The sequence below is a fragment of the Primulina huaijiensis genome, chromosome 15 (assembly GCF_012295235.1).
Source record: "Primulina huaijiensis isolate GDHJ02 chromosome 15, ASM1229523v2, whole genome shotgun sequence".
Lineage (NCBI taxonomy): Eukaryota > Viridiplantae > Streptophyta > Magnoliopsida > Lamiales > Gesneriaceae > Primulina > Primulina huaijiensis.
In genome coordinates, this window is record NC_133320.1 from 1,252,677 (window position 1) to 1,279,128 (window position 26,452).

At 34.1% G+C, this 26,452-nt stretch overlaps 3 protein-coding genes and 1 non-coding gene across 4 annotated transcripts; 3 read left to right on the forward strand and 1 right to left on the reverse strand.

The window, feature by feature from the left end:
* The first annotated feature begins 322 nt into the window (after positions 1–322).
* LOC140959112 (coatomer subunit gamma-like) lies at positions 323–8,078 on the forward strand. The gene is made up of 18 exons (XM_073416876.1): positions 323–519; positions 1,022–1,119; positions 1,500–1,550; positions 2,268–2,381; positions 2,473–2,673; positions 2,757–2,858; positions 3,452–3,559; positions 3,662–3,895; positions 4,094–4,344; positions 4,461–4,632; positions 4,732–4,887; positions 4,981–5,031; positions 5,679–5,816; positions 5,916–6,119; positions 6,228–6,359; positions 6,438–6,611; positions 6,996–7,235; positions 7,654–8,078. Exons 1-18 carry the CDS (start codon positions 474–476, stop codon positions 7,846–7,848), a joined length of 2,667 nt encoding a protein of 888 aa, XP_073272977.1. The 5' UTR covers positions 323–473; the 3' UTR covers positions 7,849–8,078.
* A 1,388-nt stretch (positions 8,079–9,466) lies between these two features.
* Positions 9,467–9,538, forward strand: TRNAQ-CUG (transfer RNA glutamine (anticodon CUG)). The gene has a single exon. It is a non-coding gene; the product is annotated as a tRNA-Gln (tRNA).
* Positions 9,539–9,662: 124 nt separating this feature from the next.
* Positions 9,663–13,987, reverse strand: LOC140960037 (probable LRR receptor-like serine/threonine-protein kinase At2g16250). Its single transcript, XM_073418153.1, has 4 exons — positions 11,561–13,987; positions 11,072–11,200; positions 10,749–10,762; positions 9,663–10,654 (listed from the first exon to the last, which is right to left on the reverse strand). Exons 1-4 carry the CDS (start codon positions 13,552–13,554, stop codon positions 10,038–10,040), a joined length of 2,754 nt encoding a protein of 917 aa, XP_073274254.1. The 5' UTR covers positions 13,555–13,987; the 3' UTR covers positions 9,663–10,037.
* An 8,355-nt stretch (positions 13,988–22,342) lies between these two features.
* Positions 22,343–23,383, forward strand: LOC140959950 (glycine-rich RNA-binding protein-like). The gene is made up of 2 exons (XM_073418019.1): positions 22,343–22,599; positions 22,849–23,383. The coding sequence occupies exons 1-2, from the start codon at positions 22,486–22,488 to the stop codon at positions 23,227–23,229; spliced, it is 495 nt and encodes a 164-aa protein (XP_073274120.1). The 5' UTR covers positions 22,343–22,485; the 3' UTR covers positions 23,230–23,383.
* The last annotated feature ends 3,069 nt before the right edge of the window (positions 23,384–26,452 follow it).

Consider the following 26,452-nt stretch of genomic DNA (forward strand, 5'->3'; position numbering starts at 1 on the left):
AGTTTTTCATTTTATTTGATTGGCCATGTCCATTAACTTTTTTTTCCAGTTTAATCTTGAGCTAAATTTATTTTGCTATATGAACTATTTATAAATATTCAATCAGATATAAAATAAATAAATATATTGAACTAAAATTAAAAATTTTCCATATATAACTAAATATAAAATATTAAACATATGGATTTAAATTTATACACAAAATCATTTTTTATTAATATATAATATTTTTAAATAAAAAGTAATTTTTAAATTTTTTTTTTCCCACGACTATTAATCCCACAGGATTCGGCATTCGCCCAATGTGGACCGGCGGATAATACTCTGGATAAATTTGTAAAATAAAACATGAAATAACTCCATTTTCAGATCATAACAATTTTTCCCTTACCTTGCGTGTATGTAATAGTAGCTAACAGAGCAATCAATTTTGTCGAAGTATTTTCGCTTGAAAACGCAGAGATCTCAGTACTATGGCTCAGCCACTCGTGAAGAAAGACGATGATCGCGACGACGAAGGTGCATTTCAGAAATTCGATTCGATATATGTTCTTAATTTCGTTTCAATGGTGAAATTTCGAATTATTTTTCAGTTCTCATTTATCTTCACCTGATTTAAAGTCGACTTCAGATCTGCTGTTCTGTGGAAATTGGAGATTATGATGTGAATGTTGTATGTATGACTGATTAGAACACTAGAGAATTAGATCGAGTGATCTATTAGTGTGCGATTCGATTTTCAGTTACGGATCTTTAGGCCCGTGGTAGAGGCTGGATTTCGCTTGATTTGGTTAAATCACTAGTGTTTGGAGTAAGGAACTTATATTACGTTCGCACATTCCTAATGTTAACTGTAGGTCATCGGATAACTAGGAAGTAATTTTAGCATTATATCATTGATTCGGTTTTTACTGGATAGTTTAAATTGGAGGAGATATGATTGTTATTGAGGTTTTATCTGATAAATTGTTAACGTTATAGCCTGATTCATGTTGTAACATTGAACTTGATATACTCTCAGTGGATTACTCTCCGTTTTCGGGGATTGAGAAGGGTGCAGTATTACAGGAAGCTAGGGTATTCAACGACCCTCAGCTGGATGCTAGGAGATGTTCACAGGTATCTTAATTGTTGTCATGTCAATCTAGTAAACACTTCGTGCATATGCTCTAGGATTTGGTTGATGAAAAGGAAAGGGCAAAGCTTTGAATATAATTCTTACTTGTTGTACTTTCAGGCATCTGTAAGGTAGTTATGTAAAGATTTTAAATTTAGCGAATCAGTATGAAAAAGAGTGATTTTAAATGTCTAAAGCATAAGTAATAAACGTCTCTAGTGTTTATGATTGCATGAGTTGTGCTTCTTGTTTTTCTTGGAAACCCAGCCAGTGATGTTCATCATCTAAACTAAAATTTTGACACTAAATTTGTAATTTGGATTTACTGTTGTGCATCTTTTGTAAATAATTACTTCTTTCATTTCTTTTTTTTACTTTTCAGGTCATCACGAAGCTTCTATATCTTCTCAATCAAGGTGAGACATTTACAAAAGTGAGTACCTATATCTCTCGTTCTCTCTACGTCACAGGCATATAATGTAGGGTTCTTGGCCCTTTCCATATTTAGCTTTATTTTGATTGAAATTATAATTTGTATTAGCAAATTCTACTTTAATATTTTCTTTTCTTTGGGCCCAAAATTTGATGGTCCGTTTCAATCACTAAAAATAATGGTAGTAGAATATAGGAATTAAGCCTAAAGAACCATCATACTTGTCAGATCAGGCCCATTTATATATTCCTCGAGACACTCCTGTGGCCACCTACAGATGATCCCTCTCCTGGAACCATGTTCCTCATTTTCCTTGTAATAGTCCACATAAGAAGAAAGTAATTGCCTCCTCAGATGTGAGATCAAACTAATATAAAATGGTCATTGTAAAAACAAATAGAAACTGTAAGGGAGGCGAGATGAATCCAATGCAATGCATGATCTGGGCATGCTATAACAAACCAAAATTTGAGTAACATAGCGTATTCGAAATATCAAATCTCAACAAACACGAGGGTCAACAACGTCAATTAATTTATACATGGGACTCGAAGTTTCCAAAGCATTAAATCTATTTCATTGTGGCATAGCAAAGGAGTCTGTTGACTTTTAAAAGTTAATTGGTACATAGTTTTTATAATATTTATTTGATATTTAATTTCAGTCAGAATACTCAAAGTGAATTCTGATGGATGTTGCGCTTAATTTGACTTGTAGATCGAAGCTACAGAAGTATTTTTCTCAGTAACAAAGCTGTTTCAGTCTAGAGATAATGGCTTGAGAAGAATGGTATATCTGATGATAAAGGAGCTTTCACCCTCTGCAGATGAGGTAAATCATGTGCATTTGTCACCCCTTTATTTTCCTTTTTTATATACTTTCGATGGGGGAGAGAATGAACTTGGCTTTTTTATGATCCAAGGTTATCATCGTCACAAGCTCCCTAATGAAGGATATGAATAGCCGAACTGATATGTACCGAGCAAATGCCATCCGCGTCTTATGTCGAATTACTGATGGAACGCTTCTGACGCAAATTGAAAGATACCTAAAGCAGGCTATTGTTGATAAAAATCCTGTGGTTGCCAGTGCTGCTCTTGCAAGTGGTATTCATTTGTTACAGGTACAAGATGATGTTTGGGGAATCATATCAATCTTTAGTGATTGAAGATTTCAGCATTAAATAATTTAAAACATTTATAACAGACAACCCCAGAGATAGTGAAAAGATGGAGTAATGAAGTGCAAGAAGCTGTTCAATCACGAGCTGCACTTGTGCAATTCCATGCGCTCGCTTTGCTCCACCAGGTACTTGTTTTGTCGTTCATTAGCATCTGTTTGATAGTTATATCACCATTATGAACCCTTTTTTTGCCTGGACCATGTTGCGGGACAGTGATACTATTCCAGGTCTTATAATTAGAAAAATGTATATAACTACTTGTCAACACTATGGATATTGAGCTGGGGGCTAAAATTTGAATTTTAAAGTATCGGTGTTCTGGATACTGGCCCCGTGTAAAATTTGTTTAGCAGTTTGTTTGGCTTCATTTCCTGATTTAATCATGAGTACAATCAAATTAGCTTCTAATGTTTCATCTTCTGTTTGTATTGATGGGCATAGCATTCAAAGGCTAATCTGTTCTAGAAACATGATTCATGTCAGATTAATTCTTATTGTTCCTTTATTACCGCCTATGAAAAGAGAAAACAATGAAATTCAGTTATTTTTTCGCAGTCACCCCAAAAAATTGTTTTTTTTTTGTTTATCAATTCATAAGAGCGAATAATGTTGCTCGGAAATTATTCAATTGGCTGATTATTCTTGGTTCATGGGGTCATTGTTTTGAGCAGTCTCTATGTGATTCAAGTGGATTGACATGTCTATTATTGAATTGCAGATTCGACAAAATGATCGACTGGCTGTCAGCAAGTTGGTTACCAGTTTGACCAAGGGGACTGTTCGTTCTCCTTTAGCTCAATGTCTTCTAATTCGTTATACTACTCAGGTGTTTTTTTCTGTGATATTGTTCTTAATTGCCTTGTTTTCTTGGTTTCATTTGACATTCGTTTCAGTATTATGTGAGCATTTGCTTCATTGATATATGTAGGTCATCAGAGAGACAGGTGTAAATACTCAAACAGGAGACCGCCCGTTTTATGACTATCTTGAGGGGTGTCTTCGTCACAAAGCTGAAATGGTTATCCTTGAGGCAGCTAGGGCAATTACAGAATTGAGCAATGTGACTACCCGAGAGTTGACTCCTGCCATAACTGTTTTACAGCTCTTCTTAAGTTCTTCTAAGCCTGTGCTTAGGTTTGCTGCTGTACGAACTTTGAACAAGGTTTGTATCTATATAAGGATTATCATATCTTATCTTCTCGTCAGTGATTGATTTTCTCAGTTATGCCTGAGTTGCTAATGGTCTGCCATTTTTTCCTTGCTTTCACCTCTATATTCTCCGTGTTGGATGCACACTGCCAGTCTTCTTAAGGAAGGAATTAACTAGTTTTCATCTAATATATGCTTGAAATTATTGCAGGTCGCAATGACACATCCTATGGCTGTGACAAATTGTAACATTGACATGGAAAGTTTGATTTCAGACCAGAACAGAAGTATAGCAACACTTGCCATCACCACTCTACTGAAAACAGGCAATGAATCTAGCGTTGAACGCTTGATGAAGCAGATCACCACCTTTATGTCTGATATTGCTGATGAATTCAAGATTGTCGTGGTAGATGCTATTCGTTCCCTGTGTCTGAAATTCCCCCTCAAGTACAGATCATTGTGAGTGATTGTAGAGTTTTACTAGTTCCTTGTCTTCTGGGAATGTTATCTTTCCTTTTTCATATTGTTTGAGTGCAAATTTCACTAATTATGTTTAATCATCTGGATTTACTTAGGATGAATTTTTTGAGCATCATTTTGAGAGAAGAGGGTGGATTCGAGTTCAAAAAGGCAATTGTTGATTCAATTGTGATTTTGATCAGAGATATTCCAGATGCCAAAGAAAGTGGACTACTGCACTTGTGTGAGTTCATTGAGGACTGTGAATTCACTTATCTTTCCACCCAGGTAGAATTTATCTTCTTAGAATATTGATTCATCCCTTCTTCACGGCCATCTTATTTGGATCAATTATCATTTGATTTTTATTGTTTGATGTTCAATTAGATACTTCACTTTCTTGGGAATGAGGGACCCAAAACTTCTGATCCAGGTAAATATATTCGCTATATTTACAACAGAGTGATACTTGAGAATGCAACTGTCCGTGCCAGTGCTGTTAGCACATTGGCAAAATTTGGTGCCATGGTTGACTCCTTGAAAGTAAGTCTAAACTTTAAATTGTGCATCTCCTTTAGTATCATTGTTAAGAATCTAGAGTGATTAACTGGAAAAAACCATTTATTCTTGCTGCAGCCCAGAATATTTGTTTTGTTGAAACGTTGCCTATTTGACAATGATGATGAGGTCAGTTTCATGTCCCTATGAAACTTGTAGCTAGTTTTATTTCATTCTTGAATCGATATTCAGTATTTCATGATACATTGATATTGAGATTATCTATTTTAAGTTGAGGTTTGTAATTTTATGTTCTGATTGTAATATAAACTATTTTCTGCATTCAAATAGGAATATTCTGGTAGGAAAACAGTTTGCAGTTTTATTGTCACCAGTAACATGATTTTAGTTTTGGGGGCCTCCTGAATATTGAAAATCTGTTTGCTGCTGGGCGCTGGCCAATTGGATGGCATACCTTCTTGTGGAACTTGTTCCACTTTCTTCATTGAGCTCACTCCCATGTTTTCCTCGCCTTAGTTCGTATTTTTTTCTTTCTTTACTTCAAATTTTGATCGTGGTTGACTATGGCGTTTATTTACCCTTTGGTGCGGTATGTTCGTTTATGTGTCCTGGTTTGCTAATTCAGATAATGGAAGAATATTTAGGTCATGGTTTTATTGATTCACAAATTGATTAGATATTTAGCCGAAAGAAAATCTTAGTGTCCGTCTTCCAATGTTGTGACGGTTCAACATAGTTGGTGCTCACTGCACCTTTGCTATTTCATGTCAGTCTGCTTTCTGAAGCTATGCTCAAGTTTTGCTATCATCTTATAGGTTCGTGATAGAGCTACTCTGTACTTGAGTACCCTTGGTGATGGTTCGGTTACGGAAACTGCCAAGGACGTGAAGGAATTTTTATTTGGCTCCCTTGAGGTACCACTGACCAACATGGAGACAAGTTTGAAAAACTATGTAAGTTTTGATACTAAATTGGTGCTTGTTTTACTGTTATGCCATCTGGATTTGTTTTACTTGTATGCTTGATGCCACTCATTTGTTCATTTGGAACAGATACAGAATCCCACCGAAGAGCCCTTCGATATCCAGTCTGTACCAAAAGAGGTTAAATCTCAGCCTCTTGCAGAAAAGAAAGCCCCAGGCAAGAAGCCTGCTGGTTTGGGTGCACCACCTGCCACCCCTTCCTCTGCGGCCGATGCTTTTGAGAAGCTCCTCTCTTCTATCCCTGAATTTAGAAATTTTGGAAGTCTTTTCAAGGTTTGTGTTTCGATGTATTTGAACTTTCTGTATTGTTTCTGATTGATTTCCATAAATTTTAATTCTGACTACTTGAGCTCTCAATAAATTTTTATATCCTGTGGTCAGTCATCGGCACCGGTGGAGCTTACAGAAGCTGAAACTGAGTATGCAGTTAATGTTGTCAAGCACATATTTGACCGCCACGTGGTATTCCAGTACAACTGCACAAATACAATACCTGAACAGCTACTTGAAAACGTATGGACCATATTTTCACAAATATTTTTTACTTTTGGGCCTCCGATGAAGAATTCTTGATTTTTGTTCTTATGCTAGGTGACTGTGCTTGTTGATGCTTCTGAAGCCGATGAGTTTTCGGAAGTAGGATCCAAGCCTTTAAGATCTTTACCATATGATAAACCAGCACAGACATTTGTAGCATTTGAGAAACCTGAAGGTGTCCCTGCAGTTGGAAAGTTCTCAAACTCGTTGAGATTTATTGTCAAAGAGGTACTTGTTCCGTAATCCGGTCAACTTTGACGGATATTTGCATTTCAACAGTCTTATATTTTTTACATGCGCTACCACTTACATCCAGATGGACTCGTGGTATGAAGAGAAAAATGTTATTCCGTCAATGATTGTTTACTACTTGAATGCTTTTTACCACATTATCAGTTGGTAATTTTGCATCCGCCTATAATATGTGCACTCGAATACTTTTTTTCTCGGACCTTGCTGAGGATAGTTTTAAGTAGATAAAAAATGTGCATTTCTAGTATAATTATTTGAATCATTATGCCTTCTGTGCCCCCTCGAGGTGGGGAATACGTCCTTTGTGAACGTAGGATTGTAGTGATTCTTCTATTACTAATTCCTCTTAAATTTTGTTAGGTTGATCCCTCAACTGGTGAGGCTGAAGATGATGGCGTAGAAGATGAATACCAACTAGAGGATTTTGAAGTTGTTGATGCGGATTATATTCTTAAAGTTGGGGTCACCAACTTCAAAAATGCCTGGGAAACCCTCGGCCCTGATTTTGAGCGTGTAGATGAGTACGGTCTTGGGCCTAGGGAAAGCCTGACGGAAGCTGTTAATGCTGTCATCAATCTTCTTGGCATGCAGCCCTGCGAGGTTGGTAGCTTTATCTGATATGATTTTTTTATTCTTGTAGCGACTAGGATTAATTCCATGAAATTCCTGTTATAACTAGCAGATTCTAAAAAAATTTACATCGTGTTCACCGTGTGGAATTATTTTTTTCCCCGGAACGTGCTCATCATCAGGAGTTTTAAGGCAAATATTTGTCGCTTCATCTGCATATAGAAAAAAAGGGTACATTACATAGCATTGGTCGCTCTTGACCTCCAAAACTCAAAAGCATGGAAGATACAGTGGGACCAATAGTGTCACTGTGACTGTGTAATGGAATTCTGGTTGAAATTTTTGGACGTGCAAGGAAAGTTCACTGTTCAAGAACACTGACCCCAGCCAAATAACATGTCTTTTCTTGTAAGAAACTGAATGCATTTTCTTTCATTTCTTGTTACAGGGAACAGAGACGGTTCCGAGCAACTCAAGATCACATACATGTTTATTATCAGGTGTATACATAGGTAATGTGAAGGTGCTTGTGCGATTATCTTTTGGAATTGATGGAACAAAAGAGGTCGCAATGAAGTTGGCTGTGAGATCTGAGAATGAGATTGTCAGCGATGCTATACATGAAATTGTTGCCAGTGGATAACCCCAACCGACCTCGTCCCGTGTTTGTTGGTCAAGATTTGGCTTAAGTTACCTTGTAGTTTAAGGGTTTTGTTGTTTGATCACATAATTTTACGTTCTAGATTTACTTCCAGCTTTACCCTTGGCGGATAATCTACCAGCACACGAAGCGATTATAGGTTTCTTATAAATTTTTATTTAATGACATTCTTTTTTTGAAATTGAGAAAAATTTGTGCCCTTGGTCTGTCAAGGTACTTAATAGATCATGATCTTGGCGAATTGGATTGTCGTATGGTTGTCGAACGGACTTTATTGGACTCTTTTATGGCCAAAATGTTCTAATACGATGTCCATTGAGTGCATCACTGAAATGAATATCGAGGATGCATGTCAATGGAAATTTTGACGACCCGAAAGAAGAAACTAAACAAAAGTTCCTGCTTGCTATCTTTTGTTATCGTAATCTTTGTTGCTTTCCGCAAAACTAAGCATGTTAACAGGTGAAATCCAATTTTGATTTTGACTTCTTTGTTTCTCATCTCTCATCTATTTACTATTTCTTTCTACCTTTTCTTTTCTGTTTCTTTATTTTTTAGGGAACTCTCTTTCAACTCGTAAGATCAGATTTCAATTATGACCTCTTTTGTGTGTGAAACTCAACAGTTTTTGCTGTTAACTTTTTTATGATTTTTTTAAAAATATTTGATCTTATATTTTGTATTAGTTAGAGAACATATAATTATAATTGAATTACAAATTTAATTTAGTCAATAAAATACATTATGCACCGCAAATATGTATGGATTAGTTAAACTTGAGTCATATTTACAGTCCCTTATTTTAACTATACATTCTAAAAGTTTCATTGATCGCTTTTCTTTTCATTTTTTGAAATCCAAAGTTCGGTTTTCTGAAAACCAAAAAATAAACAAACAATTTGTGTGTGTGGTTGGCATTTAATTAAAGTTCTTTAGATAATAGATATTTTATTTTGATAATATAGAAATCTGTAATAGTTATTTTTAGGTTTAACACGATAGTCTGTAAGAAACAAACGAGAAGATGTTGGTATGGTCCGAGTGATGTTTATAAGAGGAATAGATACATATCTTTATCTCTATCTGTGTACCCTACTCTCAGGTCAAGTTTTTCCCCCTTTCTGCTCAGTCCGTATTCATGTTTCCCCATGAGCTCATCTATGTGAAGAGGTTAATGCAGTCGCTCCAGATTAAATGAACTGTCCAGTGGATTATGGAAATGGAGGGAGTTAAGAGAAGATTGATTCAGCTTAGTAGGGCTTACAATTTGTTTGAATGATGCCGGAAAGGAAGGCAAAATTCAAAGGGAGGAGCACGGCGCTTAGTCGTTTAGTGTATGTTCTGTAATTCGCCAATGTTTTAGAATATGAAATAGCATTCCTGACCGAGTCAGGCTTGCCAAATGGAGCAAACAAAACTGCTGGCGGAATCTCCGGTAAAAAATTCCAACTGCATCAGATTTGCGTGATAAGAAATTGTTGGTTGAATAGTGTATTGTGCTTCTGCAGTCAATATTTTGATTAATTAATTTAAAAAAAAATTATCTAGCAGTAATTTGTTTTATTTATATATAAAATGTAGCCATATCTTTAACAACAGCGGTCCCATGGTCTAGTGGTAAGGACATTGGACTCTGAATCCAGTAACCCGAGTTCAAATCTCGGTGGGACCTTAAAGTTTCATCCTTTTTATTTGTAAGGACCTTTAATTTTTTTTTATTAACTTTGTGTTGAGTAAAGATGGAAAACATTGAAACAAATTTTTGGTCAGGCAAAAAAAAAAAAAAAACAGCTCTCATTATGAAGTAATGCAGATTTACCGTTCCATTTTTCCTAATGCGGAAAGACACTTAACAATGTCATAATTTACAATTCACCAATGGACAAATATAACATATCAATAAATTGCCAAAAAATTTCAGCACAAATTACTCGCTTGCCACCTCTGCAATCTTATAAGTCTCTCCCATAAAAGGTGGGTGTCTCAAACATGTAAAGAACCTGTTTTCCCCTTTCTTGAAATCGAGCAAGCCCCTTCCCTTGATTATCAATGAACCGGGAAGGAACAAACACAACTAAATTTCAACTCCAAACCCAATAGATGAATAAGAATGTACAGGGAAACCAACACCAAAGATTTCCAACAAGAATCAAGAATAATGAATTTCCGTTTTAGTTATCATTCGTTCTCTCTACATCGTGCTCGTTCTGAGGTTCTGGGAAAATTTCGACAGAGTGTCTCCTCGTTGAGGATGAATGACCATTACCATTTCCATCGCCATTTTGACCACTTCCTTGAGACCCCATTGTCCCCGAGTGTTTGAAACTACTGGCTCGTTCAACTTTTCGAGAAGTCCCAGTTGCCACATCCGATGAGCTGTGCCGCCAGCTGCTGAATAAAGCAGCATGGAACGACCCTCTGGATGACATGGTTCTAAGCCTAGCCGAGCCAGTGCTTTCTTCCCTAATGACTTTCAATGGATTTTCCAACGCTTTGAGTATATAACGCATTGGAGGGCGTCTAGAAGGCTTGGGATTAAGGCAAGATCTGGCAATAATTGCCATGGCCCATACTTCCTCGAGAAGATCCTCATCTATCACAAGTGATGTGTCCACAATATTTGTGACGAGTTCTTTGTTGTTCATACTGATGCAACGTAGGGTTGTATCCAACCATTCTTTCATGTTGGAATCAGGCGACGAACTGATGCCAAGTTTACCAGTTACGAGCTCGAGCAGAACTTTCCCGAAACAGTACACATCATAGGCACTGGTAGAGTAAGGCATACCTGGTCATTAAAATCAATGAATGAATCACATACATAGACAGGAAAAAGAAGACAACACAAACAAAACCGCGGTTACAGAAGCTTGCTGGTGTACCTTGGTCTGATGACCTGCAAAATAAATCATAAACAAATCGAATCAGGTTCATATACAGAAATAAAAACATTGGATCATATAAAATTCTCAATATGTTGAAATCATCATAATCTTATGATTAAGAAGTACAAAAATATGTGAAAATATCTTATGACTAGTAAATACAAAAATATGTGAATACCAAGTAAAAATATGCATATGTCTGTCGTGAAGGCTATTATTTTCACCACCACTGTCAAAGTCTAGAATTTCACGCTATTTTTAACATTAATGTCAAGTAGTAAAACATCTTGAGCAGTTTACATTACAAGAAAATTACTTACTGTGGCAACCGTAGCAATTTTGTGATTCTGTTTTGATGAGCTTCGCCTTCTTGAGCACATACATTACTCAAGCTTCCTAATCTTACTTCAAATTTATCGTCAAGTAGTATGCTGCTGGCATGTACATCCCTTCAAGAATACAAAACCAATTCCATCATTAGAGGAGGATTAAGGAGATAGAATTGCATGGATATCATTCCATTCAAGATAGACGGCAAATGTGAGTCACTTTGAACTAATATTTAGTGCCATGTTTCATATTATGCATTTTCACTGATATTTTTTTCTACGAAAATGTCTGTGTGCTTTATTCACTGGTATAACATGTATGACGGAGTACTTTTGCTAGTGCTTTACCAAATTAGCAAGAAAGAGCGAAGTTCTACAGTGTATGTTGTCTGTCGACCATTATATTGGCAAAGAGCTCTTGTTTCATAGTTTTCATAAGATGATAGAATCAGCCATTAAGGCATACAAATAAATAGGTACCTGTGAACAAGTGGTGGGGTGCACTCATGGTGTAGGTAACACAGACTCTCCGCAGCTCCAATTGCTATTTTGAGTCGTGTTATCCAATCCAATGATTGCAAACCATCTTCATCAGATTTCGTTTTCTTGAACAAAGAACTGGCCAAGTCTCCATTTGGCATGAACTTATAAACAAGAAACTTCTCGTTCTCATTCTCCAAGCAATGCCCCAATAGTGGTACGAATCTAGGGTGGGATACTTTGTTGAAAAACTCGAGTTCTAACATGTGTGCTTCCTTTTTCACCATTGAATCCAAATCCACTTTCTTGATGACTACTGGGATTCCGCCTTCAAGGATTCCACGGAAAAGATCACCAGAATGACCATTCTTGATTAGATTTGAGTCATCCAATTCACCCGTGGCCTTGAGAATCTGCTGATAGGCAAATGAATCTCCGAGAACTGTAAAATATAATGATGTTCCGGGAGGCGGTGGGCTTCCACTGGCAGGAACAGGCCCCACACCAATGTCGCGTCGGTTTATTGTGCCTCTCCTTTTATTGCAATAAATCAGCAGCACAAATAAAATCACCAGGAGAGAGATTATCCCGATACCACCGAGAACAGAAGCCAAAATGATTACTTTTCTGTGACTCCTGTGGGTTTCGGCAGGAGGAGTTTGAGTGTCATTTGTTGATCCAAAATTATCGAACACTAAGCCCCTCACAGAATAAAATGCGGCACATTCAGATGCATTTCTCTGATTAGCCACGTTCTGGAGGCAATTCAAACCTAGAGAAGTGTTGCCGCGAGCATTACTCGGAACTGTGCCTTGGAAATAGTTGCCTGATGCATCGAAAAAACTGAAGCTTCTGAATACAATGGGCATATTTCCGTAAAACCGATTATGGGAAATGTTAAGTACTAAAACACTAGAATTAGAACTTGAAGTCACATTTGGCAGCCCACCAGTAAAGTTATTCACAGACACGTCAAGGAACTGCAGTGTAGGGATAGACCACAACACAGCCGGAAAATCACCGATGAATCCATTACGACTCAAAACAAGAATCTGTAATCGAGTCAGAGGACGGAATAAATCCTCGGCCAGTGTTCCTGAAAGAATATTGTTCCCAATTACTATTCGCTGCAAGTTTCTCAAACCCCTAAAATCCAGAGGAAGGGACCCTGTGAGAGAATTAAATCCGAGATCAAGCTCAACCAGATTAGAAAGATCACCGAGTTGTGCCGGTATTGAAGACGATAAGTTGTTCCCAGAAAGATTCAAGAACTGCAACATAGACAGGGTCCCAATACCCGGAGGAATAACCCCAGACAAGAAATTTGCAGACATATCAAGAAAAGTGAGGTTCCGAAGCAAGGCAAAAGACTCAGGTATCGAACTTGTGAGCATGTTTCTCGAAAGATCAAGAACAGAAAGGCTAGATAACTGACCAAAACTGGACGGAACTACGCCAGTAAGATTGTTATCAGATAAATACAGTTCGGCTAAGCTATTCAAATTGCCCAGAGTGGTCGGAATGACACCAGTAATTGAACAAGAACTGAGATCAAGCACTTGGAGTGAGGCAAGCTGCAAGCCCAGCCATCCCGGAATCGGCCCAGGAAGCAAGAAATTGGACGCGTTGAAAGAGGACAACAGAGTCAAATTCTGGAGGGCATCCACTGAGAATTGAGGGTTTTGGCTTCCTCTTCGGGTTCTCCTGAACCCCGAAATGTTGATACCCGTAACCCGGCCATTGTTGCACTGAATACCAACCCAAATCGTGCAGGGGTCGGATTTTATCGGCCACTCTTTAGCCTTCAACCCTAATGAAGATCTCAGCTGAAGCAAAGGCAATCTATCTTGCGTTGAAACCAATAATTTCTGCTCTAATGTACAACCAAACAGCGAAAATAACAACACTAAAACAACAAAAACTACACCACTCCACCTATCCACCATTTCTGCTGCGCCTTCATTGAACTTCAAGAAAAGCCTCCTCGCGTTCATATACACATACACAGAGCAAAACACTCAATCTCATTCTAAGAATTCAGGGATTCTTACAATACAAATGAGCATGCATTTACTTTATTCAAAGATTTAAAAAAATGTCGAAGAAAAGCAGATAACTCTCGTTGGTGAGTTTAACTTTCTGAGAATGAATAAAAATGAATCAGAACCTCTTAGTTGAATCTTCAAAATCTATTCTTTTTTCCATTTACTTGAAAAAACAATGCCTCTTTTTCCATTTTCCCTCTCTACCGCACTTCCTTTTCTCTCTCAACCTCCTGCAATCTTTCAGTTGACGAAGGATATAAAAGATAAAAGGGATTATCAAAAAAAAGTCAAAAACTGAGATTTTAGGTAGGCGGAGAAAGAATTGGGTGAAAATACTGAATGCTAGATGGTTGGCACGAACATGGTTCGTGGAGAGACAGAAACCGGGATTAAAAAAAAAACTCGGAAGTATTTATCAGCTACTATGTAAATGGATCCGGATCCGGATCCGGGTCCGGGTTGACAGGAGATATCGAGGGATCGACAGAAGACGGTGGCTTTTCCGACCCTATTTTGAATGGGTCGGATCGGAATAAAACCCATCGTGGATCATGAGTCGATTACACTATAATGAATCCTGTCACCAATGTCAAATATGTTATCATATTACTCATGAAAGATTATCACATTTTCTTAAAAAACAAATTTCTCTTAAACTGAAATTTCGCCCCTTTTAAACAAACCCAAAAAATAAACAACTCTTCTTAGATTATTTTTTTTAAATTTATATTAAACTCCAAAAATATATTTGCACCTAATATTTTGATACAAAAAAAAAATTATGAAACTATCTTAAATGTCAATTTTGTCAGACGTTGATCTCCTACTAAACTCGACCCACGAAAAAATATTTAAAAAAATCATTTTTCAATCAAAGTATAGACCAATTCGTCTCGTCTTTAGTGATTTTAACATAAGAAAGAGTTGATTGAAAGAGTGGTACATGGTTCACGGTTCAAGCTAGAAAGGAATAATGAGTCGTGATTAATTTTCTGAATGTTAGTTCGGATTAACAGCCTGTGGCACATGCTTCTTGATTTATTTTACCAATAATATATAATATCACTGAAATAGTAAAATTGGCTAGTTTTGTGGAGAGATTCATGGTAAAAGAATAATGTGACAAGATCGGTGGAATCATTACAGGGCAACGATCCCATTTATTTCCAGTAATTGAGAATCTAATTTTGCCACCTAATTTCCTTCTTTCTATAAATTTATTGTAAGAAATTTAATGTTTATTGAAATTATATTTGTATTCAACACTAATTAATATTCGAGTAGTATTACTTTATTGGAAAAGGAAGTTAATTTTAGGGTGATCTTTTATTAAATTCTGGTGCTTATAATAAGTGCACATTTTATTTAATTTAAATTTAAATTTAAATAGATGGATAAAGTCGTTTCATAATGATTTTAGTTAAAAAAATAATGTAATACAATTATTTGTTACCTATAGTATGTGTAAGACGACGATACACTTCGAGTTTTCAATTTTTATTTATTTAAAACAATAATAAAAGGGGAAAAATAACAAATTTAAAACACGTAACAAGAATAAAATGAAATGATTTAAAAAAAATTAAAAGCTCGGAACTATTCAAATTTCAAGAAGAGGAGATAAAAAAAAAAAAAAATTTACACCAAAATTACATAAATCACATTATTCACATGAATATTAAATTAAATATAGTACTGTGACTGTAAATATTAAATTAAATACATGAAATATAAGGCTGATCGCCACTGATGAATATTAAAAAATCAAGTGTGGCTAGATCTAGTGCTTAGAAAATTCCATTACATTAATTTATTTATTTTTATTTTTTGTATAAAACAAACGGTAGGTATATATAACGAAAAATAGAAAATAAAGAATGGTAGATATAAAATAATCGAAGGAATTTAGAAATAAAGTCTTAAATACAACGAATTCATTTCGAACATAAATTTAGAATAATAGATCAGATCAAGCAGTTTGATGAAATATTAAAACTCGACATTTCAATACATGTTCTAACCACACACACTTTGTATTAATTTTTGTGATAATATATATATATATATATATTATACATGCAAACAGCGTTGCATCGTGCTCCACACTCTGTCACGTCTATGATTATGTTGATGGTTACAAGTAATCATTTAAAAAAAATTAAGTAATTAAGGCATCATCGTTAAATCTGGATGAAGATCAGTCTCTTTTCTGTGATTTCTGAATCATTCAATTACATTATTATTATTATTGACCAATAATATTGCAGTGATTATGTTGATTTGGTATTGTTGAAGATAAATACCAATTCAACATAATCACTTCAGTTTTATTGTCAACCATGTGGTACAAATTTCTCGTTGTCAAACTTTTGAGTTTTGAAATATACTAATGAACAATTTGTTTTTTTTCCTACTATTATTATTGTCTCACAAATCTTTATGCGTAAGACAAGATCAATCGTGTTCATATTTACAATAAAAAATAATATTGTTGACATAAAAAATAATATTTTTTCATGAGTGACTAAAATATAATATATGTATCATAAAATTGACTCTTGAAACCGTCTCACATAAATTTTTATGGTATTATTATTATTACTATACGAGATGGGGCTGGATAACCTAAGTTATAATTCATGGCTTTCTCCTACTGTAACAAGTTTATGCCACTTCATCACAAATTGGATGTCGCAATTTGTTATTCTATTTAATACTATTTGACAACTTTTATTGTCAACCTCACAAACTTTTCGTCAAAGGTCAAAAGCCTCCTTCCAATTTGCACAATATAAAAATGGTCAAATCTCAGAGTTATTGAATTATATAATCTCATAAACTCGGTTTTGATTGTGGTTTTTGTTCATACTACTTATACGGGTAGTGCTCTTACCTATTTAAGATATGACATGTATACTGAGTGGATAAATCATTATCATTCATTCAATCATGATAAATAGATGAATGGTCATGATTCATCTTTGTGACCATTCATCTTTTATCACACATGTCATGTACTAGGTAGAAGAGGACTTTATCTCTATAGATAACAACTACCAAACCTTGATTTTGATATGAAACATAGTCATATATTATTTTACACATACTCCACATGTGAAAAATATTTATATATATTGTGCATCATAAAATGTGAACGATATTAGCCCACCATTTTGCCTTCGTCCCCGAATTTGGTTATATGCTACGACTCTATTTTGAAACGTCTTTTTGAAAGTGCCACACGATTTCACACCACACATTCTCTTGTTATTCTTATATATCATGCTTCCAACATATGTCAACATTGGCCACATTTAAAAGTCTAAAAGATCGAAGTTGTATAATTACTAACGAATATAATTTTTGATAAAACGATAAATTATCGATCTCACGGACTTATTGACGTAATTTTTTTCAACGTTGTTATTAAAAAAAATAACGATAACAAATAATTAATTTAGAGACTTGATTCTTGTTAAACTAATCTACAAATAATAATATACTTAATATACATTCAATAAAAGTCCTAGCTCAAAAAATTAATCAAGAATTAGTGCTATTTTTCTTGCGTAATCACTGTACTTGGATACATATTAAAAGCGAATACATTCTCAATCGGCCTAACCTATACGATCCTGTTTGTCTAGGTCTCCAAAAAAACCATTTTAATCTTTTAAGTAATATTATTAATTATTTTAATCTTTTTCCTTAAATATAATATTTTATATCACATGATACGATTATTATTTTCAACTAAAATTTTCAGTACTTATCTTGTTGGACAACATTAGATATTTAAAAAACAACTATATTATCATTTTGTAAGAAATGATCAAGTTATTTTTACCATCTACGAGAATAATTCAAATTCTCTAGATTAAAACTATATAATATATATAAATTCTAAAAAGTACTACTTTCTAAAATTCCCAAAACAGAACCAAACTAGTATTTTGTGTGTGTGTGTGTAAATAATAGGTCTCTTATTGAACATTTCACAGACGTCGCAAGATATTCACATGAACATTTTATGAAATGTGACATAAATAGTTCTCTCACACACTTTTTCGGGTCTCGAAAACTATATTATATTAAATGTTTCCATGATTTTCGTATGAACATATTTATCTACTAATGAAGAATTCAATATNGACTAATTAAAAAAATTTACGTACATCTGATTGACAATTTTATAATTGTAGGCTTGTCATGTCAAATTTGCGGCCACTAATCAAGATTTTGTGTTCACCAAAATATTACCTACATGTCTAAATTAAAAACGAAGCAAACAAAATTTGACATGGTCAAGGATATATTGAAGTCACTAAAATCAACTTTAGAAAATTAAGATATGGATATATTTTCTTCCAAATCTGCTCCAATATAATTTCGACATGTTCTGTTTTGTTTTATTCTGGGGAAAAATAAATAAATGTCAATGCATTATGCATCAATCAAATAAATGAATGCTTTTGTATGGTAAATGGTTTACTTATAACTTATGGATATTTCAAGATATTAAAACATATTATGTCATGTTTTATTAAAACATAATAACATGAAATTTGGAAATGGATTAAAATATTAAATTAAAAAAATGATGATTTGTATATATCTAGGGATGACAATGGGGCAGGGGTGGGTTTGTCATCCCCATCTCTGTCCACGAATTCTATCCTCACCCTCATACTCGTCTCAATCATCGTATTTTCGGGTTTGATGATTAAACCGCGGAGATCAAATTCTCATCCTCAACTCCATCTCCGTTTCAAAAATATTAATAGGGCAAGACGAGGACGAGTTCGTGGATTTTCTCAAACCAAAACTTATTATTATCTATTATTATTAGGGCTGGGAAAATATATCGAAATATCGAAATACCGTACCGAAAAAATACCGAAATTACCGAAAAAATCGATATACCGTACCGAAATTTGCGGTATCGGTATCGGTACGTAATTATTTTTTTCCGGTAATACCGAAAATAATTTTTTTTATTATTTTTTTAAATTTAAGTTCGGTATACCGAAAAAATGTCGGTATACCGACAAAATTTTCGGTGTCGGTACGTTATCCGGTATGAACTTTTTTCATATCGAAAATTCGGTATACCGTATTTTCGATATCGGTATCGATATGAAAAAATTCCATACCGATATTTACGGTACGGTATACGGTACCGTAGTTCGGTACGGTATACCGTACCGTACCCACCCTTAATTATTATTAGTGATAATATTGATATCAATATTATTAATAATAATAATATTAATATTTTAAAAAATAATATTATTATTAATATTACTTTTTGGTCGGGTTCGAGGATGAGGATAGTAATTTCATGTCTCTCCCGAGCTATTTCAGGGATTTTAAAAATCCCAGAACCCGAAAAAATTGGGGATCCACGTCCCGTTCGAATTTTTCCCGCAGGCCTCAAACACATGAATAAAGTTGTCATCCCTATTTGTGTCTGCTATTCTGTAAATGTAAAATACAAGTCCTTAAATTTTTTTCCTTAAAAAATTAAAGAAAAATAAAGACACGGGCAAATTTAACCAAATATATATATCCACGCCAACATAATTTAAGTACCATTAGATCCATTACAGAATATTTTCTTGTTCCGGCCCAAAAAGGTGTTGTACGGCAATAACTGGGCTTCATATCGAAGTTAGCCCAGTATCGATGCTGATTTAGATCCAGCCCAGTTAGATTGGCATCATATTGCAGCCCATACCGAAGATCCTTTTTTCCCAAAAGTTTTACCCGATACTAATGCATTAACCAAATTAAAAAATAAAAATAAATGGAAGGGATAAATAATATTTACTATTATTAAATGACATATAGATAATGTCATTTTATTAAAATATTCATAAAAATAGTTTGTTATTCTTATTTTATTATTATTCACTAACAAACTCAAATTTAATATATGTCGAAAAAACAGCCCTTCAAAAGTTGAAATAAAATGAACAAAATTAATTTCTACCAACAGATCTTAGTTTACTTGATGTATGTGATCAGCAAAAAACCAAGAAACATTTTTCATAAAAATAAAATAAAAGTTTTCAATTTTTAGAATTGAATGTATAGACTGAAAATAAATTTGTAAAATATGAAATTGAATAGTTAAATTGACATCTTTGAAATTATGAAAAAGTTTCACCAATATATGAAAATTGATTAATAGAATATATTTAAAATCAATAATACAAAAACTCATGAATAAAGATACGTGAAACCGTCTCATAATATATACACTCAATTAATTATAGTATATGATAGTGGATCATGGTACACGTGATGCGTGCGTCCTTAAAAAAATTAAAGAATGAAGTTTTTTTGTTTAAAAATAAATAAAACACACGCGATGCATGTGTTCCTAAAAAATGAAAGAATGAAGTAATTTCTGAAAATTATAAAACAAGCTTAATCTCTATACCAAATGTAGTTAGCATACATAAATTCATTTGAGATCGTATCATAGATAAATTTTGTTTGATAAATCTCCTATTCGACCCATGAAAATTATTATTATTTATATTAAAAGTATTGTTTTTTTTATTCAGATATAGCCTTTGTCGATCTGTATCATATATATATAGATCTGTGAAATTGTCTCATGCATATTATTAATTGAAAATAAAAATAATTTAATTTCGATAAATAATATAGATAATACAAAAACTCTTGTGAGACGATCTTATAGATTAATTTCATGATACATATATTTTATTTAAGTCAATAATAAAAAATATTATTTTTATATTAAAAATAGTAATTGTTATTATAAATATGAATAAGATTTCTTTATATATAACAAGCCATTGAATAATGCGATAATTTATGGTTGATTTGTTTTAACAGGAGTGGAGATACATCGAGATATTGTTAGATTGGAATGAGATATTTTCCGGTAAGATATTTCAAATAAATAATAAATAATAAATAATAAATAATAAATAATAAATAAATAAAATATATAAACATCCCAATCCTAATGCCTTTGTGTCTCTTCTTAGCAGTGCATCACGTGACGTAGGCACACACAAACAATTACTAATTCCTCAACTCTTGTTTAAACTGGAACTGATTATTATTTGGAAATAAAGATAAACCAGCATTAAAAATAATATTTTTGTAAAAAGTTTTATAATAACTAATTAAAATAGACAATTATATAGATTAATTTACATGAATTTGTTTTTTTTTTTTTAATAATAACAATATGCTCATAAATTTAAGATATATATTTTTTCGAATAACGAAATCTTAAATAAAATAAAAGTATATTTGACATTGAATAATATAATATAGAGAATATAATTATAAAATATAAATATACATATTTTATTCATCCTTATAATATTATGAATTAGAATAATTTATAAATTACAATCAAACTCCCAAAAACATTACTGCAAGTATATTTTTTTTGAGTAGGTCTCATGTGAGACCGTCTCACGGATCTTAATATGTGAGACGGGTCAACCTTACCCATATTCACAATAAAAAGTAATATTCTTAGCATAAAAAGTAATAATTTTTCATGGATGACTCAAATAAAAAATCGGTCTCACAAATACGACCCGTGAGACCGTCTCACGCAAAAAGTTTTTACCATTTTTTTGTTAAATAAATATTACAAGAATTTTATTTTTATTGATTGTACATATGATGAAGTAATTTTAAACATTCAGTATATGCATTAATATCAATATGTAATAGTATATAATAACGATAATTTTGATAGATAAATATCGCGATTGGAATATTTTGATGTGATACCCCCGGGTCGGGGATTTCCCGGGCCTACTCTCGGTGGCCCAGACAGCTGAAGGCCCAATGACCAGGAACTCGTGCCGAGCTAGCTGCATGCAGGGACCTCATCCGGGAGGTCATCCAAGCCGACCTCCCAAATACCCATAATCGAGGCTTAAAAGATATGGCCGAGCTGCCGGGTCGAGCTCCGAGGCCGACCTCCCTTGTAGTCCGATCGAGCCGACTGGACATGATTGGCCGACCTCCCGAGCCGACCTACCATGAAATAAGGCTGCGTTTTCACGTCTCAACCAGATAACCCACAAAAATATAAACGAAATCTAGAAGATATGACCAAATCTTTCACAGAATCTAACCAAATCTTGCAAGATTCTGAGGATCCAAATCTACCAAAATCAGGACTCTATTGTTCTCCTATAAATACCATGTTTCGTTCATTATTTATTGATTCAGATATTCACATTCTCTCAGCACACACATTACTCTCTTAATTTTCTATTATCTGACTTGAGCGTCGGAGGGGCTACGCCGGAACAATCTTCCGGCCCCCTTCTAACGTTCTTATTTGTGGTTCCAGATTTCGAGAGTCTGGTCCGAGCTCCCAACTGAAGATCCGACCTCCCAGCCATCGTTCCCAGGGTTGATCCGAGCTCTCTAAGCAAAGATCCGACCTCCCAGCTACCATCACTGATTTTAGCAACGTCAAGATGAAAATTCATCATTAAAATTATAGAAATTATTTTTTTGAGAGTATTTAATTAAAATTAGCTTATATTAATATCAGCGTACTACATAAATTTGAGTTTATTTATATTGACATGAGTTACTTGTTTTTATCGAGATTAAAATTTAAAACATGTGAAAAATAAATATTAAATTATTAATAAATATAGAGAAAATCACCCTAAATAATCCAAATCCTAAGTTCCCAAATGAGCCAGGTAACGTAGGCGCAATGCGCACCCGGCTTACTTTAACTCGGACACCCCGAAAACCTAGCATCCCCCAGCTATATAAACCACGCTTTACATGAGAAATAATTATGTTTGAAGCGGCTACCAATTTCTGGTCTCTTCTTTTAAAATTTCTGTATCAATGGCAGCCGCAGATGTAGAATTCAGGTGTTTTGTAGGTGGTCTTGCGTGGGCAACCACCGATCAATCCCTTGAGCAAGCCTTTTCCCAATTCGGAGATGTCATCGAATCGAAGGTCCGTTGTCGCAGGGGATCGGATCTCACCGGATTCGATCTGATCTGTTACTAGAAAATGTTACTGTTACTGAGTTACTGTTACTATTTGTGTTACTATAATTGCTCCTGAAACGGTACGTTTCATCTTCCTCTTTTCCATCAAGGGGTCGAAGATCGAATCTACTCTTCAGTTTTTTCCTTTATGTTTGTTAACTGTTGATGTGTACGGATCTGACGTTATTTCGGCGGATCTGTCTGTTGTTCTCAGGTTGTAAACGATCGCGAGACTGGGAGGTCCAGGGGTTTTGGATTCGTTACTTTCAAGGATGAGCAGTCGATGAGGGACGCTATCGAGGGAATGAACGGCCAAGATCTCGATGGCCGTAACATCACTGTGAACGAGGCTCAGTCCCGTGGTAGCGGCGGCGGAGGCGGCGGTGGTGGAGGCGGAGGGTTCCGCGGGCCTAGGCGCGATGGAGGCGGCGGGTATGGCCGTCGTGAAGGAGGTGGCTACGGAGGTGGCGGCGGCGGAGGATATGGTGGTAGTCGTGATCGTGGGTATGGTGGAGGTGGTCGCGGAGGTGGAGGATACGGCGGAGATCGTGGATACTCGAGGGGCGGTGACTCCGATGGACACTGGAGGAATTAGGTTTTTATCTTGTTTCGTATTTGGGATTGAGATTGTTGCTTTGTTGGGATTGCATTGTGGTCTGGTTTTCTTAGGTTGGTGTTTGGGTTTTGTTGTATAAATCAATGTATTTACACATTTCAGTGAAATGAAGTAAATTGAGGTTTGTGCATTATCATTGTCGCCTCATATCACATTTTAATGCTCTGAAAATGATATGTTAATGCTTTAAAAAAAGTATGTTAGTTTTTTTAAAATTTTTTTTATAGTTAAGTAAAATATCCCTTGCGAGAATTTTGAAGTAATTATTTATTATAAGCTTGTAATATCATTGGTCGATTCAACAAAATGTGTAATACTACCGTATCTAAAACTTTAATTACTTTTTCCGTTGATCCCTATCGTTTTAAGGATCTTCGTTTTCACTTTTTGACCTAAAAATACTTTGTGCGATTTCGAGATCGAATCGGAATACACTTGCAAAAAGATCTACATAAATTTTATTTAAAGATACAAACAGGTCCTCAGATTCAAGAAAATAGCGACCAATACGATATATATAGGAGTGATTTGGGCTTCAATGCTGGTACTACTTGCTCTTGTTACCAGACAAAAAATTTGTGTTATGGTCTCACGGATCATATTCTGTGACAGAGATTTTTATTTAGTCGTATTCTGTGAGAAAGATTTTTATTTAGATCAAAAAATATTACTTTTTATGTTAAAAATATTACTTTTTATTGTATATATCGATATGATTGATCCAGATTCGACTGTCTCACAAGAAACTTATTTACAAAAGACCGGTGACAGTAGCCCAATAATAACTATATGACTATGCATGAAGTAATGGGAAAACTTCGTGGCATGACAAGGAATATGTCCTTGATTTTATATTTTAGAAAAAGTACTTAAAAATTCAAAATTTTAGAATATATGTTTTGAGACAAATAAATGATGGTTTTCAAAATTCGGAACCCTTCACCAAGCATGGGAAAGTAATCAACATTGAATTGTGAATCTGGCCCAAGTCACAATTGTTAGTACATCCTCGCGATTCAATATCTAATCTTTGGCGTAGAATCAGGATGCCCATTTCTTCAAAATAACACACTCTCTTAGAATTTTCTAGATAAAATAATTAAATCTCACAAAGATTTATTTTATTATCCTTTTCCTTTTCTGATGGTAAAAATTATTTAAAAAATTCTTTTTTTCATAGAGTCATCGAAAGGTGTTAAAGTCCATCGGGCATCCCAGCCTGCCAGGAAAAATGGCGGATTTGTTAATGGCCCGTCTGGAGGCAAGCCTGCAAAAACGGGCTGCAAAATTCATTAATTTTTTTCTTGAATTTTGCACAAAAGACTTATTTTTAAAGTATGTTTTTTAGAAATTTAGAATTAGAATTTGATATGCTTTTAATGTTTTATATTATTATTTTTATAATTGAATTTTTATTTATGTTATTCATATTATTTGAGTATGTGATTTTTTATATAAAATATAATTGTCGATATCTAAATTTTATATGATTTATTTGATTTAACATTTATTATTTATTGTTGTGTAAAATTGCTAATATTCTTGTTTCAAATATCAAATATTAGTGTTATTTTTGTATTTTTTAATTATTTTACTTTTTAAAAAAATTGACGAATAAACATGTCTAAACTACAACCCGCGATGAGACGGGATGGGACGGATTGAAGTTTTCCCATCGTGATGGATTGACGAGCCACCCCAGCCCACCCCACCCCACCTAGTTTGATAGAATGCCACAATAGGACGGAATGGATCGTTTGACAACTTTATTTTTTCATGGCATCAAGAAACAAGCTGAGGATCCCAAAAGCAAAAAAAAAATCAAGCCATCAAAACAAAAGTAAATAATTTTTTTTTAGTAAACCTTTCATAAGACAGTCTTTCGGACCAATATTTACGAGACGGGTTAACCTGATTTATATTACAATTAAAAATATTATTTTTTTTGTTAAAAATAATATTTTTAATAAAAAAAAATAATATTTTTTCACTAATCAAATCAAGTATATAGAATTAACATGCAAAACAATTTGATTTTTGTTTAGTGAAATATTTTGTCGCGTAGGAAATTGCAATATCTGATATGATTATGTCATAAGGAATATTATGGTACATTGATTTCAGCGTGGACCAACAGAAAAAGGATAAAAACAATTATTGGGCTTCCCACAGGTGAAAGAGTACTCTCAATAATCTGTTGCATTTAATAAACTATTTGTTGCTTTTCGATAACTAAGCCAGAGTTTTTTTTTGGTTCAATTCTATCAAATACACACTATGAACATGAGACGAGGGCTTGTTTCAATAGTCTTACTTGAATTTTCCATTATATTGACTCGAGTTTGAGTCTTCCCCATAACCCTAGATTAGTATTTCAAAAAAACACACACACACACACACTATGAACATACACATTATTTGTTCTTCATTTTCAAAGAAAACAAAAACAAATTGGGATTCAAATATAAAATGATTCCATCAAATTTAAAAAAAAATCATAAATATATGAGTGTGATCATTTTTTTAATGATGAAATTATTTATCTATCTATCAATTATATTAAACGAGAGGGTATTAGATCGACCAATTTGGTGCGTCGTAAATTTGGTGTTCCATGTTGCCTTTCAAATTATTTTCTAGATTGTCCCTCCCGAAATGCATTATGACATTTCATTAATTTTTATAATTATGATAATATCTTTAATCGAATGTAAATCAAATTAATTATAAAAAAAACTGTACAATCGTGCAACGTATATATCAGGACGCTAGTATATGTTATTTTAGGATTGTAAAAATAAAATAGAGGCAAAAGTGTGCAACCTGAAGTGTTGAACCATTTATGGGCTAAAATACGAAAACAATGATGTACATGGCCAGCTATATTTTCTTTGGAATGTTTGTTTCAAATGGCCAAACTACTTTACCCAAAAACATCACCAACCAGGCAACATGTATATTTTGGTGCATGGTCATCAATCTCGTCATAAAGAGTAAGTACTATTCGGTGAGACGGGTTTACATATTTATATTCGTGAGATATGTCAATTCGATTCATACATGCAGCGAAAAATAATATTTTTAACGAGTCATGTTAGGTTGAAGATTTGTATTACACATTTAACTCGTGAAATATTCTTATAAGAATTTTCGTGATAACCTAAAATATAAAACATTTTTATATCGACATATAAACTCCGTA

Bases quoted from the DNA above. Each gene is read 5' to 3' on its own strand.
- LOC140959112 (XM_073416876.1), top strand. From the start codon at position 474: ATGGCTCAGCCACTCGTGAAGAAAGACGATGATCGCGACGACGAAG. The intron at 4,633-4,731 runs GTAGAATTTATC...ATGTTCAATTAG, and splicing joins TCACTTATCTTTCCACCCAG to ATACTTCACTTTCTTGGGAA. The intron at 6,120-6,227 runs GTTTGTGTTTCG...TCCTGTGGTCAG, and splicing joins ATTTTGGAAGTCTTTTCAAG to TCATCGGCACCGGTGGAGCT.
- LOC140960037 (XM_073418153.1), bottom strand. From the start codon at position 13,554: ATGAACGCGAGGAGGCTTTTCTTGAAGTTCAATGAAGGCGCAGCAGAA. The intron at 11,201-11,560 runs GTACCTATTTAT...GTATTCTTGAAG, and splicing joins ACCCCACCACTTGTTCACAG to GGATGTACATGCCAGCAGCA.
- LOC140959950 (XM_073418019.1), top strand. From the start codon at position 22,486: ATGGCAGCCGCAGATGTAGAATTCAGGTGTTTTGTAGGTGGTCTTGCG. The intron at 22,600-22,848 runs GTCCGTTGTCGC...TGTTGTTCTCAG, and splicing joins GAGATGTCATCGAATCGAAG to GTTGTAAACGATCGCGAGAC.